Below are 17,921 nucleotides of genomic sequence, written 5' to 3' on the forward strand. Positions count from 1 at the left end.
CAGCAAAGTGCATGATTTATCAGCAGAGAGCAGGCAGCCAGCTCTAGAAGCACGTGGCATCTGTTTACCATGCATTTTCCACAGCTGAACGTTGTACCAGATAGAAGAGAGGCAGTGCTGCCACCCGTATGCATACCTGCCTTGAGTACGGCCTTGATGAGAGCAAAGTGAGGACAGAGTCCATGATACACAGCTCCCCTTGGCCAGGTGTGAGGAAGGGGTGTGCAACACACGTGTCCCTAAGGTCACATCCCACAAGGGAAACCTGCTGTGTGTGTGAATCAGTGACCGCTGCCAGTCTGCTCCCTGCAAGGCTTTTGCTTCCTATGTCTCCAGAAAGAGCAGCAGCTCTGAGCTCCGAAACAAAGAGCTCTGAAAGAAAAGATGGGAAAGAACTTGGCATTTGGGTTAAAATACTCATGAAACCCACCTTACTTATTTGTTTGATTTATTTAACTTCAAAGAGGTGCACACTAAAGCATTAAGATTTACTAGTATGGATTCCTCTCTGTACAAGTTCTTTCAACCAGCTGAATACACAAGGCTTTACAGACAGAAGCACTGAAATAAAAGATAAAACAAATCTAAATTCCACATCACTCCAGGAAGAAAAACCTGTAGAAAATAAAAACAAAAGAAAAATAAACAACAGGAAAAAAAAAAAAAAAACCAACAACCAACCAAAAACCAACAACCAAAACCAAACCAAAACCCCAATAAACTGCAGCACTCCTCGGGGAAGGGATAGACTGCACGAGGAGGAACACGGGGATGGAAGGCAAGCTAGTGTGGTCTCTGCCCATCACTTCTGTGCTGGCTGCTCAGGGGATGGAGTTCAAAAGATCTCTGAGGAAGCTGTCGGGGTCACTGATTTCTGATAGGAGTCCTTTAAAAAGAAGAAGACAGGACAATAATTAGCTCCAAGAAGTGGTTTCTCCAGCCGACGCTACAGATTGGTGCTAGGGCATGTGTATACTAAGTTAATAATGACAGCTGTGATGTTATTTTTAAGTATGGACCCAACGAAGATAAACCCTTCTGAATGCATGGGGCTGAGGTGTGTGTGTTTAAACAGTGCAGGGAACAGAGCTGCTGCAGAGATCCAGCTAGCTGGGCTGGAAATATACATTGGAAAATGGGAGACTGTGGGGCACTGGGAACTCTTAGCAGAAGAGCAGCTCCTCTGCGGGTGAATTTCCAGAGGCTGGGGATAACAAAAACCCACCAGCTGGAACTCCCATTGCACTGAACCACTCCTTCACTGTCTGCTGGGGAAATGGTTTCAGACTGAAAGAGGGGAGATTTGGATTGGATATAAGGAAGAAGTTTTTTTTACACTGAGGGCAGTGAGGCACTGCACAGACTGCCCAGAGAGGTGGTGCAGACACCCGAGGTCAGGGAATGGGGCTGTGAGCACTGATGGAGCTGTGGGTGTCCCTATTCAGTGCAGGGAAGTTGGACCCGATAGCATTCAAGTGTCCCTCTCAACTCAAGCAATTCTATGATTCATATACCCCCAAACACCCTTATGCTGTCATGTCAGTTATTTAACAGAGCAGGGGGAGGATGCATAGGATCAGGTGAGAGAAATTTTCCTGTCTGGGGATGCTCAAGCGTGTTTGGGAAATAGCTGAGGCCACAGCTGGGTGCCAAGGTCTCCTCCCTCCCTGCAAACAAGCCGTTGCTGTGTCGGGAATGCTGCCGTCTGGAGTCACGAGTTGCATGAGGCAGCCTATAAAAGGGAAAGCAAAGTGAATGCTTACCAGCCACATCCAAAAACTCGGAAAACGTTTCGACTGGCATGAACTCCTCCTGGAAGGTTTTCAGGGCCTTGTCTGCAGCTTCGTGTATTGGCATGTCGTTGTGTCGGATGAACTCAGCAAGAGAGTAGGACCAGCCTCCCTCTGTGTTACTGGTAGGCACCTTCTGCAAGAGGAGAAAGCAGGACAGCTCAGTGCCAATCGGCCCAATGAACAACTTCAAGACTCTGACACCGTGCCCTGCTGTCACTGGATTTGTCCCGAGCCCCATTACAAAGTCACCCCATTGATGACTTCCCAGTCTCTTTGTACAGAATGCAATGAGGTGTCTTCTCACCCTAATTACTTACCCCTCCCTGGAAGCTTTAAGCTATTTGGTAGATGCCCCCACCTCGTTCCTTACTCTCAGAACACCCTTGGTTGAAAAATAAGCAAGTGCACGAGCAGAACCTTCATGACTCTCTTACCTTGAACATGTTGTAAATGAGATCTACGAGGGCCCAGAAGAGAAGGCCAGAGCGGTACGTTGCGTATTCCTTCACCGCCTTATCTGCCAATCTAGGGAGATAATGAAATCCATCTCAGAGTTAATCACTTTATTATGCTTTGGTAACCCGTGTGATGAATAGTGTGAAAGCTGAAACGGCCTCAAAGCTGTCAATAATGCGCGGGGAATGGCTCTTGGGGAGCTCTGCTATGTGCTCTTGGACACGAAACAAACCTTGGGCATCCTGCATTGGTTCCTGTGGCTGGGGAATTGCTTGATGAGCTGTACCTGCTGTTACTGAAGCAGGTGAGCCAATAAAAAATGTGTTTCGTGGGGAGAAATCAAGCAGAGAGGGAAGTGGATTGCTAAGGCTGAGAAGAAAGCCAACAGCAAAGCTGGAAGAATAATGCACAGCCCTCACTTGCATGTCCACTAGCTGCAGTATAGTGGATTCCCAAAGAAATAACAAAACATGGGTCTCAGGCAATGGCAGAATCTGATCCCAGCCCCAAAAAGGAGCCTCGGTGAAATGGAACAATTACTGCTTAATACTGCTTGATTCCTGGATGGCCATGGGAGGGTTTGTGCCTTGGGACGTCCACCATCCAGCTGCAGAAATGCTACAAAAGAAGCAGAGCTGTCGTGGCGCACCAACTCCCAAAGCTTGCGGGATGAATCACCAACAGGTTGTGGCACAGCAGAGCCTCCTGCCAGCAGCTCTCATGCCTTTGGAATTCTCTTGCACGCTTTTCTCAGGTACAGCTGCCTCCGCTTCCAATCACCACTCAGAAGCTTTGAAAATGGCCTTTTTTGGGTATCCAGAACCAGCCCAGCTGCCAATGACAGCAGGGAGCGGGACAGAGGGTAGCACAGAATGGTTTGAGTTGGAAGGGACCCTTAAAGGTCATCTGGTTCAACTCCCTTGCAATGAACAGGGACAGCTCAATCATCTGACCATCAGCTGCAATATGCTGCTGGGTGGCAGCTAGCCTTAATTATTTAAAGGCAAACCAATTAGTAAAGGTGACTAAGTTGGCACGGGAAGAGGAGCAATGTAAAGCGAGGCTAATTCTAGGCTCCCAAATACTTCAAGCCAGAGTTTCTTTTTATGTGCCTGGTTTTGATCTAATTGCTGTGTGCTCCTTTAATTGAAAACTAAAAGGCCCTTGTGGGGTCAGTCTGGGTAGGTTCCTTCTGGAGCATCTGCTCCATACAATACTGCTACCTGGTCATTAACGTGAGCCATAGAATCCTGAAGGTTGGGAAAGACCACTAAGATCACAGAGTCCAACCATCAACCCATCACGACCGTGCCCACCAAACCATCTTATCCTCATCTGGGGAGGATAAGATGGGGTACAAGCTGTCAGAATACACGCATCTCACATTTTTGGCTAGGTTCTCCCCAAATCTGTCTCACACTTAACAGCACAGAAAGGGTGCTGAGGTTACAACACCTGGACACATGGGTACCATTTGGCCACCTTCATTCAGCACAGTTGTGCTCTGCATCCTCATTCAGGAGATTTCCAGGCCCTTTTTGGGAGCTGGAGGTGATGCTCAGCTGCTTTCAGATGGACTGATAGTTACTATAGCAACCTCCCTGCATCTCTGCCAGCAAGAGTGGAAGTGGGTCCTTGTTTCTATTCAGCATTCCAAAGTGCTGTGAACAGCAGCGTGCCCACTAACGCTCTGCACTGCTTCTAACAGAGAATGCTAATTTTAATCCTTTGCATGCAGACACATCACCCTGTTGTTACAGACACAAGCTTCCTCTCCACCTCACTGCTGAGGGATTGGCACTCATCTGCGGAGAGCTTCGCCGTCCATCACCCTCCTCCTGATTTCCCACAGGAATAAATAAGTTGAGACCTTGAATATCAGAACTGGTGTTATCAGGGGAAGGCTTTGTGCTCTCTTAGTCCGCAGGGATTAGAGAAAGCCCTTGAATAAACCTTGATGTGATTCCCAAGAGCTATTTCTGAGCGTTCTCCCCTGCAATCCCAGAGACTGTGGGGCTGGTGGAGGTTCCTTTCCACTTCAATCTGCTTTCATTGCCTACGTGCCTGGAGATAAGTCTGGAAAGAAACACCACCACGCACTGAGGGTTTTTAAGAACACCACCAACCCACACAGGGGCTCTGCTTCACCCATCTCTTCTGCAGACCACATGAAAGCGTGAGCAAGCAACCCTCTGAGATAGCATCTCCTGTAACTGCTGCACCCCTTCTCAGCACTCAGGCAGAGGAATGGGAGCCAAGCACAGAGCAGGCTGAGCTGGAATGGCAGAAAGTAACGCAGCAATCGATACAATAGCCCCTTTAAGGGCAAGGAAGCTCTTTTGATGCCTCTAATAGCATTGATGCATGCTGTGTTGTATGTAACTGCGATGTAATGACTTTATCAAACATGTAATTAATGTCATCAGAGTAAGAATGCCCCGTAAGACGACTTAGAATAATAATGAATGCGTTCCTAATTATGACAGCTATTTAAAATCATCTTTTCAGAAACTGGAATTCCCCTTCCTGCTCTGGAAATACTTCCTTTTGTCAGGCAGCAGAGCCACTTATTTTCATACTTCTCAAGTGCCTGACAGCTGCTATTGATTCTTTTCTTTTTTGAAAGCAATGGCATTTGATTTCTATTTCTATTTTTCTATTTAAGGAAGCTGTTGCACTGATCACAAAGAGAACAGAAGGAGCCTCCTCACAAAGGGAAGCCCAGTAAGTTTTATCAGGGACAAATTTCTTCTCTAAAAGAACAGTGATGCATTGGTGCAGGCTGCCCAGGGGGGTGGTGCAGTCACTGTCCCCAGAGGTGTTCAAGGAACACGGAGATGTGGCACTGGGGAACACAGCTTACTGGGCATGGTGGGGGTGGGCTGGGGTTGGGCTGGGCGATCTTAGTGGTCTTTTCATAGAATCATAGAATGGCCTGGGTTGAAAAGGACCACAATGCTCATCCAGTTCCAACCCCCTGCTATGTGCAGGGTCGCCAACCAGCAGACCAGGCTGCCCAGAGCCACATCCAGCCTGGCCTTGAATGCCTGCAGGGATGGGGCATCCACAGCCTCCTTGGGCAACCTGTTCAGTGCGTCACCACCCTCTGGGGGAAAAACTTCCTCCTCATATCCAACCTAAGCCTCCCCCGTCTCAGTTGAAAACCATTCCCCCTTGTCCTATCACTATCCACCCTTGTAAACAATCATTCCCCCTCCTGTTTATACGCTCCCTTCAAATATTGCAAGGCCACAATGAGGTCTCCCCGGAGCCTTCCCTTCTCCAAGCTAAACAAGCCCAGTTCCCTCCAACCTTAATGACTCTGACTCCGTGGTTCTATAAGTGGGCATGGTAGTGATGGACGAGATGACGTGGGGAGCTTTTCCAACCTTAACAACTCTATCATCAACAGATGGATCCACTCCCAAAAATCACCCAAACACTCCCCAAAATCAACCCAAACTCTCAACACAGAGCTACACAGAAAGGGTTAACAACTGTTCTTCTAAAATACTCATGGTCATTTCCCCAGCTCCCCACAAGCTGCCCAACGTGGCTCTGACTGCCCTGGCAGTAGCAAGAAGGAGGAGCTGCTGATGGCTGACCTGCTGGCTCCCCCTGGTGACACCACCCTGGCGTGGGAGGTCACCAGGAGCCGCTTGAGGATCTCCACTCGCATGGCTTTCCACTTCTCTGGGGGTGAGATGTGCAGTGCCAGCACGGTGTAGTAATGCGGCCCATCCACCTCATAGGCACTCTCCAGCCACTTCTCCTTGGGGTGCTCCATGAAGCTCTGGAGGTTTTTCTCCTCCCTCGACGTTGCTCGAGTTCTGAAACACAAGAAAAGCTTTAGCAATTGTTCTGCCTCTTGGATGCCTTTTGCTGCTTCCCAAATTCATCCAGTGCTTGAGTCTGTATTTGCTCATAGTGAAGCATGCAAGCCTAGCAAACTCATTTCCCTGGAGCTGCGTAAGTATGAGAGGTCTGCAAGGCAGCTGGCATTGCCCCAGGAAGACAATAATATTGTAAAGCTATTCTTCCTTTTGTTAGGGGAAAAAATCAAGCCAGGCATCCCATGTGCTAGGTTGAACCTCTGCCCAACTGACACTAAGCACGACTGCTCCTACAGCCAGACCTCAGGATCGATCCGTGTAATTCATCTGCTGCAAAAGCAATCAAGGAGGAGATACGGGCCAATTCGAATCCAAAAAGGTGGTGTGCTTACTGTAAGCTTCCATATTTTATACATGTGGATGTATATTTATCTCCTTTCTCTGCTTCTCTTCAGAAGAGCTGTGTAAACACCTGGGAAGATGTGCAGCTCTTTATCACAGCCCATTGCTCTGCTGCATGAGGTCCTCAATTTAGTTGTGTCCTCCAAGCAGTATCCCTAGCATACAAAGCCATGTCTGGGTGTCCTGCATAGCTCACATTTGCTACATTATGCAGCTGGTAGCCAACTAGTAGCTCTGTTTTCTACATTTAGTGCCAAACACATCTTTAGGAAAAAAAAAAATAACCTCTGGAAAGGACATAAAGCATTTTCATACAACAGCCACGCAGCGGGTGCTGGGCTCACTGGTGCCACTAAGAAGACTTACAAGATGAAAAGAATAGTTTCATTTATTTCTCTCTCGAGAGACTCAGACAAACAATAGGACAAGGATCTGGAGATAGATACTAAAAACAATAGGCAAATTGCATTACAGCCACAACGTTGATTAGTTCCAGGAGGCAGAGATTTCACTGCGCTCCATTTGGAACGACCTTGGTTTAAGAGGCACGTCTTAACATTTACAGCTCTTATCATTAATATTACCTCTCAGTATCTAACTGCAGAAAGAAAAGGCACAAGGGCATTGCCTTTTTGCACCGTATTACCACTTTTTGCTGTATTATCAGAACCAGCTCGTGTATTCAAAAGTACTTTGGTATCCAACGATTCAGAGGCTTAGACACAGTGTCAAGCCAAAGCCTCCCACTTTTGCTTGGTATAAAGAAGATGTTACTGAAACACTCCAACAGGAGTGCCCATGCGTTGCTGCCTACTGCTACAAATAAATTTGATCTTCAGATTGTCTTGACATTTTGACAAACCTGGTAAAAGCAGAGCCAAAACCAGTAAGTGGTTATCACATCAGATAAAAACGATACCAAGGCTGCTTTCAGCTGACTGCAATTACCTCTTCACAGGGCCTCCCCACTGTTTACTCCAGAAAACGAAGCTGGCAGCGTTTCTTTAATCTAATAACCCTTTTGCTCACCCCAGAGGTAAATAATTACACCTTGAATGGAAAGGGAAGCTAACTCCCAATCGCCTTCCCTCATGCAGTTCCCTTCTACCAAGAGAAAGGTACTGACGTGTTGAGGACGTAGAGCACCGTGTGGATGATGTAGGGGATGAGGTGTATGTTGCTCTCCCTTCCTCCTCCTCCGGTATCTACGCTGAACGACTGCTCCATAGCAAAACGCAGGAATAGCAGTTTAATGTCATGGACATTGAGCTGGTAGGTGGGCTCCCGCTGCCCCGTGCATTCTTGGAGGTATGTGTTGTGTCTGAAAAACAGCAGTCAAGTGTCATTTTATTAAGAGTCTGTAAAGGCTTTTTAATCCAGTTTCTTATTCCACACCGTAAGTTAGAACTCAGAATCCGAGCAAGTATGTCATAGCAAAGCTCTACAGAACAAGTGGAATATGAAGATGCACACACTTGATTAATCTCCCCCAAGAGAGGCTCTGAGCTTACTCCAGGCCAATCCAATTCCATGTGCGTACACATTTACACATATCAATACTATTTTCCCGTGCTCAGGGCTTGAGATACAGCTCCTTGGCTGAAAAGCATTAGAGATGTTACAACTCCTAATTTCTAACATGACTGTACAAAAGCCCTTTACAAAGTGAATCAGAGTATGAACAACCGGATGATCAATCTACAAGCATCCTAGATAAGTGGTCAGGACACTGTAACTCATTAGCATGGAGATACAGAAATCTACAAAAGGATTTTGTTGGTCTCACCTAACTCAAATGCAAAACACCATGAGAAGTAACAACTACTCACCGTGCTAAGCAAGTAGCAAAAGCAGACTCTGGCACATGAGGTCCCCAGACTGGCAGGAGCCCATTACACTTGGTGTTGGCGTTCTGTAGGGCTGCACTCTCCCACTCTTCACGGCCACGAGCGAGTCTGTATTGAGAGAGCAAGCCATACACCCAGGCAAGTTAGAAACACGCAAGGCTTCTTCAAAGGAACTATGAACAACTCGGCAATTCCATAGCTTAAACTACAAACTTCAGGCCTGACCTCCATTTAGCACATTAAAGCAGACTGCAAAAGAGAAGACCGTGGCTATCTGCAGGCTGCAAAGTGACCAATTCCTAAGCAAACCCATTATAAGGCCAAGTGCCATGCACATGAGCACCACGATTCTGCTTATTGTCAGGACGTACCGTACAGCTGCGAGGTGACAGTCGTAATGGACAATGTTGAAATGAGAGACCGTGCTGTACCCCTGCTGCTTTCGGGGCTTGTTCTCAAACTCCTCTAGTGCAACACGCTTGGTGAAAGTATAGATGCCTAGGACCTTTGTAGGCTGCAATGACAACAGCTGTGTTAGAGATCATCCACATTTGGAACGGTTCACACTTTGTGCCACTTTGACACTGCACTGAGTTTCACCTTTCCCAGAAACTTACACTGAGTACATTTTTTTTCCAGCTCTCCCTGGAAACACACTTCTACATCCCGACCACCTTTGGACCCCAAGAACCCAACCTGGGACTTCCTGACCTCCCAGAGCCAATGCACCGAGCCCTGTGAAGCTGGATGCTGAGTGCCCACAGGTGGTGAGAGTGCTTTGCAAATGTATTGCACTCTACCTGAAACTTGTATCCTTCCCGGCAGATGCAGCAAGTCAGACCTGGCTCTTCTATGAGCTCCTCCATCTGCTTAAGCAGTGCAGTCTTGGTCACCACCTGACCTTTCTCATTCGTCTGGAAAAGAAAACAACTCGAGCAGGTCAAAAAGACAATAAAGAGCTGCACCATCCCCACCACTGTAATAGGAATGCCCAACCCTTTTCCCAGCCTGCTATTAGCAACCATATTTACTCTCCCAGCAGCACCAAGCGAACCGTGGGCTCCAGCTCTGCAATATTTGTCAATAAATCATTTTACACAATTCCTCACGTGGCAGTTTTAGCAGGACAGAAATAAAAGACCATTAGATCACCAGTTGTCATCAATGCAAACAGACATTACCGTCATCCCCAGCGTGCCCAGGGCCTTCTGTCTCATTGCCATGGCCATACGCTTCTTCTCTGCCCGTGTCTCCTTCCGGGCAGCGTCGATCTTCTTATTTACCTCTGGATGTTCCCTCAGTGCCTCCAGAAGATTCTCTGCTAACGTCCCAATCCCTTCATCACTCGACACCTGCTCGAGCTTGTGAAGGTTGGTAATGGAGTCTGTGCCTATCAGCACCTGGCAGAGATTGAAACAGCACCTTCTTCAGAAAAAGGGTGCACGCAACGGTGACTCTTCTTTCTGATCCCACCCATCACAGCTGAGCAGAAGCACTGATCTAGAAGAATTTTTTGCCAATGGCAGTGACTTAATTTATTCCTACATTATGGACCCAGGGCCTTAAAACCATGTACAAGTCGCCTCTACAGCGGCCATTACTATGACGCTGTCCCTCTCCGAGCCCAACAAAAAGCGTAGAGTCAAATATTATAGCAAAACCTGCTTGGCTATGACCACAAAAAGCAGTATACCAAGCCAGTCATGCTCAGCTCAGCTTTGAATGTGGTCTCCTTACCTGTGTAGCAGGGTGCTGCGTGGCAAGTCCTCGGAGCAGGCGCAGGATAAAAGGAAGTGCAGGTCGAGATAAGAATTTCTTCCATATGTCTGCATCCAAACTGCACAGAAAAAAAGAGGCAGCAGCTGAAGGGCAGTCACCCATTCCAAAAAGGCCACTGGCAGTCAGCCAGCTGCACAGCTTGCAGAGCACGGGCTGCAGGCAAGACAAGCACCCCTCCCCCAGTGTCCCTTCTCCATTAATTAATGAACTGACATTCACACTCACACTTCCATGTTGTGTACATTAATAGCCAGACTGTCAACTCTTTAGCCTTGGGATTTATGCTTGTGAGCTGTGCAGCAACAGCAAAAGCTCTCTGTTCCAGTGTCATAGGTAAGGAACAGGCAGAAAAAACCTGGCATCATGATACTCAGCTGTGATGGGTCACAAATGGGATGACTGCAGGCTTTTTAGCCTCTCTCTACAGTAACATTTTCTCACTGGATTCCCTGCATCTCAGCTGTAGCAAGTCTAAATGCTTCAGAAGTTGGACTTGTTAATAGCTGTCCTGGAAGAAATGAGACAAGGCTGTCTCAGATTATCACGCTCATTAAGTAGTGACTCTTACTTCTTTGCACTGGGAATGTGTTTTTTCATGTAGTCGAGGGCGTTCTGTGTAATCCCCTTCTGGAGGATGAGATCTTTCAGCTGATGGCCGTTGCTGTTGTTCTTTATTCCCGCTGCTATTTTACAGAAGCAATCTAGGAAAACTTTATCATCTCCACTATGCTCCTCATCATACCTGAAAGAGGAGAACAAATGGTGACTTGGAGGTTCTCCAAGCATCTCTGCCTGTAATTCTCATTGCATTATCATTGAAGGCATGTACATGCCCCAGCTCAGAGACTCAGAAAACCAACTCAGACCCCTTTCATCTCAGAATATACTTTAAAGCACCATTATCCAAGCTACATGCTCACATATTTGTTTAAATGGCTAAGAAATGAAACAGGAAATCAAGCTTATGTACCAGGAACCTCTGAGCCTTACACTGAAGTAAGCATCAGTAAGGTATAGATCTATCAACACATCTGATTTCACACGTTTTTAGTTGAAATACGACAACATACTTATCAAAGTTACAGTAGGGCTTAAAACGATCCACCAGGATCTGCATTTTCTCCATTTCCCCAAAGGACAGGTAAGGGATGATGCGTAACAGGCCCTGCAGGACGCTGAGATTGGAACGGACAAAGGTGCTGTTAATCTGGTCGAGCAACATCACCAGCTGATCTTTGTCACCAGTTAGGAGGAGGTTACCCTGCAGAGGAAATATAGCACGATTAGGTTCAGGAATAAATCCACATCCTTCAAGGAAAGCCACTCTTGAAGGATTAGAGTCCTAGACCCCGATGAAGGAAAAGATCCATCCTCGTTTCCAAACAATTTATGGGATGGTTGCAAAACTCCCCTCTGCTGACACCTAACTTTTTCTACCTACTATTATTTTCTAGTCTAATAATCCCAGCCCAAAGGAAGGCAGATTCCTATAAAACAACAGTTTCAAACGATGAGCAAGAAACTCTCTTCACTCTCAGTGTACTTGAGATACAGCTCTTATCCTCAATTAGCTGTAAAACCAAGCATGTTTTCAGTATGTACAAAAACACTTGACAAAACAAGGCAGAGCTACGTCTCTTCTTGCCTCTCGTTGCCCTGTGGCCCAAAGAACAAGGGAAGGGATCCAAGCAGTGCTTACTAACCCCCACCTGGACTGTGCAAGAATCATCCCAAATAAGCTCTGCAGTGCTTTTGGTTCCTCCTGCCCTACCTTTGAGGCCTGCTAAGACACGCCAGCAAGCATAACAAGGGTTAGGCTCCCATTTAGCACATCTCTACAGCTCCTGAAGCTCAGCATCCCTGTAATAAGGGATCCTCACCAGCCTTGAATCCCAGTCAACATTTCCATTTGTGCAGTAAGCCCCAGGCGCTCACCTTGTCCTCACTTAGAGGTTCCGCATTGGATTCATCCAGTATTATCTCCATTATACTGAGCACTTGTTCTGCCACAGCTGCACCTCCACTGTCCTTACTTTCTTGCTCAGCCACCAGAGCCTAGAGAAGACAGCAGCAGTTATTGAAACAGCAGTCCAGCAGCATTTAAGATCCCTTGTAGATGTCAAGAATAAGCATGACAGTCAAGAGGCAGTGTAAATTCACTGGAGTCCGTAGAAAGCACTTCATGGAAGTCCAGGATGTCCTTACCAAGTTGAGAGTTCCCAGCATGACATTCAAAGTGTTCATCTCTGGCTTGACCAACTGCTGACGATTTATTTTCACCTTCACGCAGTAACTGAACAGTTTTAGCAGCACCTACAAAACACAGAATGTGTTCCCTAGGGTACCTTCAAGATGAGCACTGGGATTTTGCTGAAACTAAAAACACCAGACAGTAGAAAATTATTATAGGAACAGAACGATTGGGTTGGAAAGGGCCTTAAAGCACAGCCAATTCCAACCCCTGCTGCAGCTGGCTGCCCCACACCAGCCCAGGTTGCCCATCCTGGCCCCATCTATGACCTTGGGCACCCACACTTCTCTGGGCAGCAGTGCCAAGGCCTTACCTCAAAGCCTGCGTAAAGAATTGTTAACAAAGAGGAATGGAAGAGGGAAAGAAGGAATTACTTTATTTTTTGTAAATCAGTAAATTGAAACTTCCGTTCCAACACTTAAAATGCAACACAAGGCAGGCAGCCAGAAGTGGAAACTTCACTCATACTTGTGGAATTTTCTATCAAGTTTATCTTCTGATTCCAAAGAAGAGAAACTGAGACTCACAGTGAGGAGGTGCCTGCCTTGCTTGAAGTCCTTAATACCAGTCAGCCTGTTGAGCATGCACTCCAAGCCTCCGCACTGCGCCATGACACCTGCCATCTTGTAGACTTCTTCCTCATCCTCCTCCTCATCTACAGGACAGAAGCAGATCATGAAGGCAAAACCAGAGCATAGCAGTGCACATTTACCAACAGTTCAAGCCACATTGACTGTGTCAAATTTGAAACGGCTTATGAGCAGGAACATGAAGGAGGGCCAAGCAGAACAGCCAAGTGCCATGCTAGCGTTTGTGTTTAAAGCACAGACTTGAACTGCTGCTAAAATCCTCCTCCACACGAGGTGAAGCAGGTAAACGCAGCAAAGGGAATGTCAATCAACTGTAAGCTCTGGGGATAATAGTGTCACTGCTCTGCAGCGAACTTCAGATTTCAAATCTAATCCCAGCTTTCAGGAGACAAGTGCATTACCAGTGGTGGAGTCGAGAGACTCGATGAATTCCTCCGTTGCATCTCCTAGTAACCCTCGCATGCGGTAGATGATCCTCATTGGCTCCCCCTGCAAGAAAGGAGAGTTATAGGAACTGTGCTTCTGGGGACACACACATACACATCCTTGACTTGACAGCTGATGCTAACGTGGAGAAGTCTTTGACTCCCTCATTCTCCCCTTACTGAGATGAATTAGGAAAACAGCAAAGCCACTGTTGCAAAAACACCTGCAAAAACCTCAATTAATCATGTCTGTCTGCCAAGTTAGATGGACAGCCTGTAATAAACAGGCTTATGTTTTCTCCAATGGTTTCCTTGAGCACCAGTGAAAGATGCAGGCAAGGAAAACACGTGTTCATCTCTAGAGAAACATCTGCTTTTCACAGCAACTTCTCTGAGGGTATTCATAGCATACCTGGGAAATGCAGGGACCAGGCAATGAAGCAAGGAAAGCTAATTGGATGAATGCTTTCAAGCAGATAAAAATCTGCAGCAATGGAAAATGGAAGAGGAGCAGTAAAAGCCAATTTGATGTGCTTTTAGTAAGATGGGAAGTTATTACAGCGATACAACCAAACCCACCAAAGGGCTGTGCTTCTGCCCTGGGAAAGGGCGAGTTTTCCAGCTGGAAATACTGACTTCATATCACTAAACTTTCCATTTTAATCCATAGGTCTGAATAAAAAGCAGAAAAGAAAAATCCCAGATTTGGGAGCAGGAGACCTTGCGAGAGAAAACCTGTCAGAGAGCGCGCTAAGCCTAATGTGGAATAAGCAGTGCTTAATGTCACAGCAAATACATAAGCACAGGGAAAGCCCCGGGGGGAAGATATGCTCAAAGGCCACGCTAGAGACCAGCAATTAACACCACAGGGGCCCTGGTAAAATGGCAGATGAACAAAAAAAAGCCAGTGAGAGACAAGAGAAACAAAAAGGGGCCTGAGGTTGCTTTCTTGTGAGCCTGTCTATTTCCTAGGGAACACGAGCTGCCACTCCAGAAGTGCTTTGCAGAGGTGCTCACAAAGGAAGACAGATGAAAGCTGCTTGGTGACAGTAATGCTGAGCATGCTCTGCCTCTCCCTGCCAGCGCTGCATCTCAGAAGAGCAGAGCTTTGGGTGCTGCTCAGAGAGGGCACGTGGGCTGGGGCAGTGCGTGCCATGGGTGCTCTCATTTCCCCTTGGGACTGCACTCAAGATCAAGCAGGACTTCAGTGCTTGAGACTGGCACCTCATTCCTCCGTTCAAGCTGAGCAAAGCAACATGGAGAAATGTTGGATGTTCCACCTGCACAAATAATTTGGGTTCATCTCTGAAGTGCAGACTGATGGAGCAATCAGGTGCCTCAGACTGCAAGCACGCAGTAAGCTGCCACGTGCATGTGGAGTGTGAAATGTGCTTTGAAAGGAAGTGACACAAAGCTCAGACCCTTCCCTAAAGGAAGGTAAGAAAGTTAGTCACTCAGGAAGGCAGATCAGGTATCTGATATACTACACAGGTAAGTTCAACACACTCACCTGGGTCAGCATTATGTGCTTTTAAATCACTTACGTTGCAGAATTGACTAAGTCAATAGAGCAAAACAGGCGTTGAACAACTATGTGAAGAAATTCTTTGTAAGGAAATAGATACCAACTTGTGATTTATCTGTTCTTGATATCAAGGGTAAGTGCTTTGTGCTGTTAATGTACACACACATAAAGATAACGCATACCTCATTAGTAGGACACCACACCTTCTTGTAGACCTCAGCCACAGGTAGATCCAAACTGATGATCTTATTGTTCACCAAAAGCTGAAAGAGAAAAAATAAGCGATGTAGAACAAGCCCACAACGCATCAGCTGCCTAGAAATGTCCCCACATATTTGTGCAAGAAATCCACACTCATGCATTCTCACCTCCATTCCACTGTCATCCTCCAGCAGAGCTACCAGGTCACAGTCCTGACAGATTTTGTTCTTGATGTCCCTCATGAGTGGCCCAATGCCAGGCTCATTACTGCTATAAGGATTTCCTGGCATTCTGCCCTGCAGGAAGTCTTCCTGCTGAGGATCTTTCTCCAGTGTTACAAAGAACTCGGTTACTTCATTCTCCTCCTAAAGAACAACAGGGCAGAGGCAGAGTAAAGGGGTTTTCTCCTAGCCACATTCCTATTCCTGCATTCTTATGGTAGCAATTAGCAGGATGTCCCTTAAACATAAAGTGCTTCCATCACTGATGCATCCTGCTTTACACTGTCACATATACATCACTTAGTTAACAAATTCCTTAAGATGAAGCAATACTTTGCTTTTTTTTTCTGCATGCCAAAGCAGGAAACCTCACTACTGAATTCCCCAGATGGGCCAGTTTTACACTGGCTCACACTGAATCATTATCATAGACTATTGTTTTTTGACAATATGCTTGCACTTCTGATTTCACCCATCATGCTGTAGCCATCTGTATGCTTACAGGATAGATAATACTGCACAGTCTCTCAAAGATGAAAACTGGAGTCCTGTAGTCATCGAGGCTGTAACGTTTTGCAGTCTCTATACATACTGCCATAAACGCTTTGGTTTCAGATTCTGTGCCTGCCAAGAAACACAAGTATTACAAAAGACACAAGAGTCAGTTTTGTGAGGTCCAAGCCATAAAAAAACCCACCAACAACTCGCTATTGAAGTCTCTTAAGGAGAAGTTCTCCACGTGGCTGTAACCACCTGCTTTTCATCTTGCTTGACCCAGTGTTTAAGGAACCAAGGTGGCTTTACCTGTTGTCATATCTTCCAGCATCTCCAGCAGCATGTCCTGGGTTTCATCGATCAGCTTTGTTCTCTGTACCACTAACTTCCTCAAACACAGGTACCCATTCAGGACAGTACCCACCAGGCGGCTTTTGAAATGTCGTTTGATGGACTCCACCTCCACAAAGGAAGAGAGAAGGCCTACAAAGCAATGAGATGTTCAAGAAGAGGGAAAGAGAGTTTGGTTTGCTGGCTCTGAATTTCATGTGGCCAGCAAACCGGGCAAAATAATGTAAAACAGCATGATGAACTGGCTTGTTCCAACTCCTCTTGTCAGTTTGTGGTTTAAAACTCAAGCCTATGAACTGAATGGTTGGAAGCAAAAGTTTTGGCCTGCAAGAGCTGCCTATAAATTATACCATATGGGAACATAATGAGGAAATGAGGAAAAGGTACAGGGAGTTTTTTTGTCTTGTGAGATACTTCAAAAGCAAACGACTGCTCCCCTTCCAGTGTTTAAGTTGCCTCTGATGAAGCGACTCATCAGTTACATCACCATACTCGTTGTTCCTACTGCAAAGAGAAGAATCAGTGGACATTTGGATTCTTTCCCATTACATTTATCAACATGTTTTTTCTGGCTAGAAGCCACGCCTTATGAGTTAGCCTATTCATTTCTGAAGAATGTGCAGGAGGATGGAAAAAAGAGCAACCTAGTTAATATAAAACACTCCCATTTCCAAGAAAATGGGAGTGGAAAAAAACATACAGCAGAAGATTAAAAAATGAAAAGCGATGATACATTAAGTGAGAAACAAACAGTAGCAGCCCCAGGAATCATAGTGGTCAATAAATACAATCAAGAAACGGAGGAGAAAAGTGGTATGACAAAGTTTGCTCAGTAATGTATCATTCATCATTACCACAGTTCAGGTAACTGCATACTGAAACTGACCACAAAAGATACAGAAAAGTCTACTTTGGGACTGAATGCTGAACTGATGGCAAAAATCCAATGCTGACAATTGCAAAACGCTGAATCACTTGTCAGAAATTTCATATATGCTGTGACAGAAGAATGATCATCCTGCCTCTAAATCCCACTGCATGAATTGCACTGACACCACCAAATACCTGTGAGACTCTTCAAGGCATATCCTTGCTGCAAATCAGTGCTGAGCGTTGCTTCTTCCAAGGCAAGTAAGCGAGCTATTTCCTGAAAATAATTAACAAGTCCATTAGGACAACAAACTGCAATGTCAATGTTGATGAGCTGGTGAGCATCTAATAGACTGAAACCTAACACACACTGACTTGTGGGGTGCAGAGGAACACAGCAAAAGAACAGTCAACCACAGAGAAACTACAACTGCAATGCAGCAGTGAGAAGGAAGAGGAGAGAGAAAAACTGATCCAAATATCCTCCTTTATCTTCTCCCTGTACCCACCTCATGACTATTAGCACTGCTTTAACCTAGGGGCCCTCCACGATGGACTCACGGCCATCACTTGCACTGCATTTGTCACCTTCTTTAGAGTGCAGCTGGGAGCACCACACAACAGCTAAGTGCTAAGACCTAGCTCTCTGACAAATGCAATTTAAATGTGTTTCCTTGCCAACAGGCTGTAAATTCATGTTCAAGGAATGGTAGCACACCTAATCTTCCCTTGTCACGAAGAGCTTTCAGAGTCCAGCCTGGCAGCTAAGACAGCTTTCAGCTTGGACCTCATGCCAAGTCAGGGGAGCAATATTTATACCCCTTAGCACAGCCGTCCACCTAGCAGATAATTATGTACCAGGCAGTTTACACAGAGGCCTGC

General features: G+C 46.2%; 1 protein-coding gene across 5 annotated transcripts in view; it reads right to left on the reverse strand.

Moving 5' to 3' along the window:
* Positions 1-431: 431 nt before the first annotated feature.
* The window catches only part of UBR4 (ubiquitin protein ligase E3 component n-recognin 4), a 67,784-nt gene continuing 50,294 nt past the window's right edge, over positions 432-17,921 (reverse strand). For all 5 annotated transcript variants that reach the window (XM_040651375.1, XM_040651374.1, XM_040651373.1 and 2 more), the window contains 21 exons: positions 17,235-17,316; positions 16,128-16,301; positions 15,826-15,947; positions 15,270-15,467; positions 15,084-15,164; positions 13,353-13,440; positions 12,889-13,016; positions 12,316-12,423; positions 12,046-12,165; positions 11,181-11,371; positions 10,679-10,852; positions 10,069-10,168; positions 9,513-9,731; positions 9,132-9,245; positions 8,703-8,845; positions 8,314-8,439; positions 7,611-7,805; positions 5,855-6,079; positions 2,228-2,318; positions 1,764-1,926; positions 432-886 (listed from right to left, as the gene is read on the reverse strand). In XM_040651375.1, coding sequence (XP_040507309.1) covers positions 822-886; positions 1,764-1,926; positions 2,228-2,318; positions 5,855-6,079; positions 7,611-7,805; positions 8,314-8,439; positions 8,703-8,845; positions 9,132-9,245; positions 9,513-9,731; positions 10,069-10,168; positions 10,679-10,852; positions 11,181-11,371; positions 12,046-12,165; positions 12,316-12,423; positions 12,889-13,016; positions 13,353-13,440; positions 15,084-15,164; positions 15,270-15,467; positions 15,826-15,947; positions 16,128-16,301; positions 17,235-17,316 — 2,907 coding nt within the window. In that variant the 3' untranslated portion in view covers positions 432-821. The remainder of the gene's footprint in view (positions 887-1,763; positions 1,927-2,227; positions 2,319-5,854; positions 6,080-7,610; positions 7,806-8,313; positions 8,440-8,702; positions 8,846-9,131; positions 9,246-9,512; positions 9,732-10,068; positions 10,169-10,678; positions 10,853-11,180; positions 11,372-12,045; positions 12,166-12,315; positions 12,424-12,888; positions 13,017-13,352; positions 13,441-15,083; positions 15,165-15,269; positions 15,468-15,825; positions 15,948-16,127; positions 16,302-17,234; positions 17,317-17,921) is intronic.

This window comes from Gallus gallus, chromosome 21 (assembly GCF_016699485.2).
Source record: "Gallus gallus isolate bGalGal1 chromosome 21, bGalGal1.mat.broiler.GRCg7b, whole genome shotgun sequence".
In the NCBI taxonomy this organism is placed as follows: Eukaryota; Metazoa; Chordata; class Aves; order Galliformes; family Phasianidae; genus Gallus; species Gallus gallus.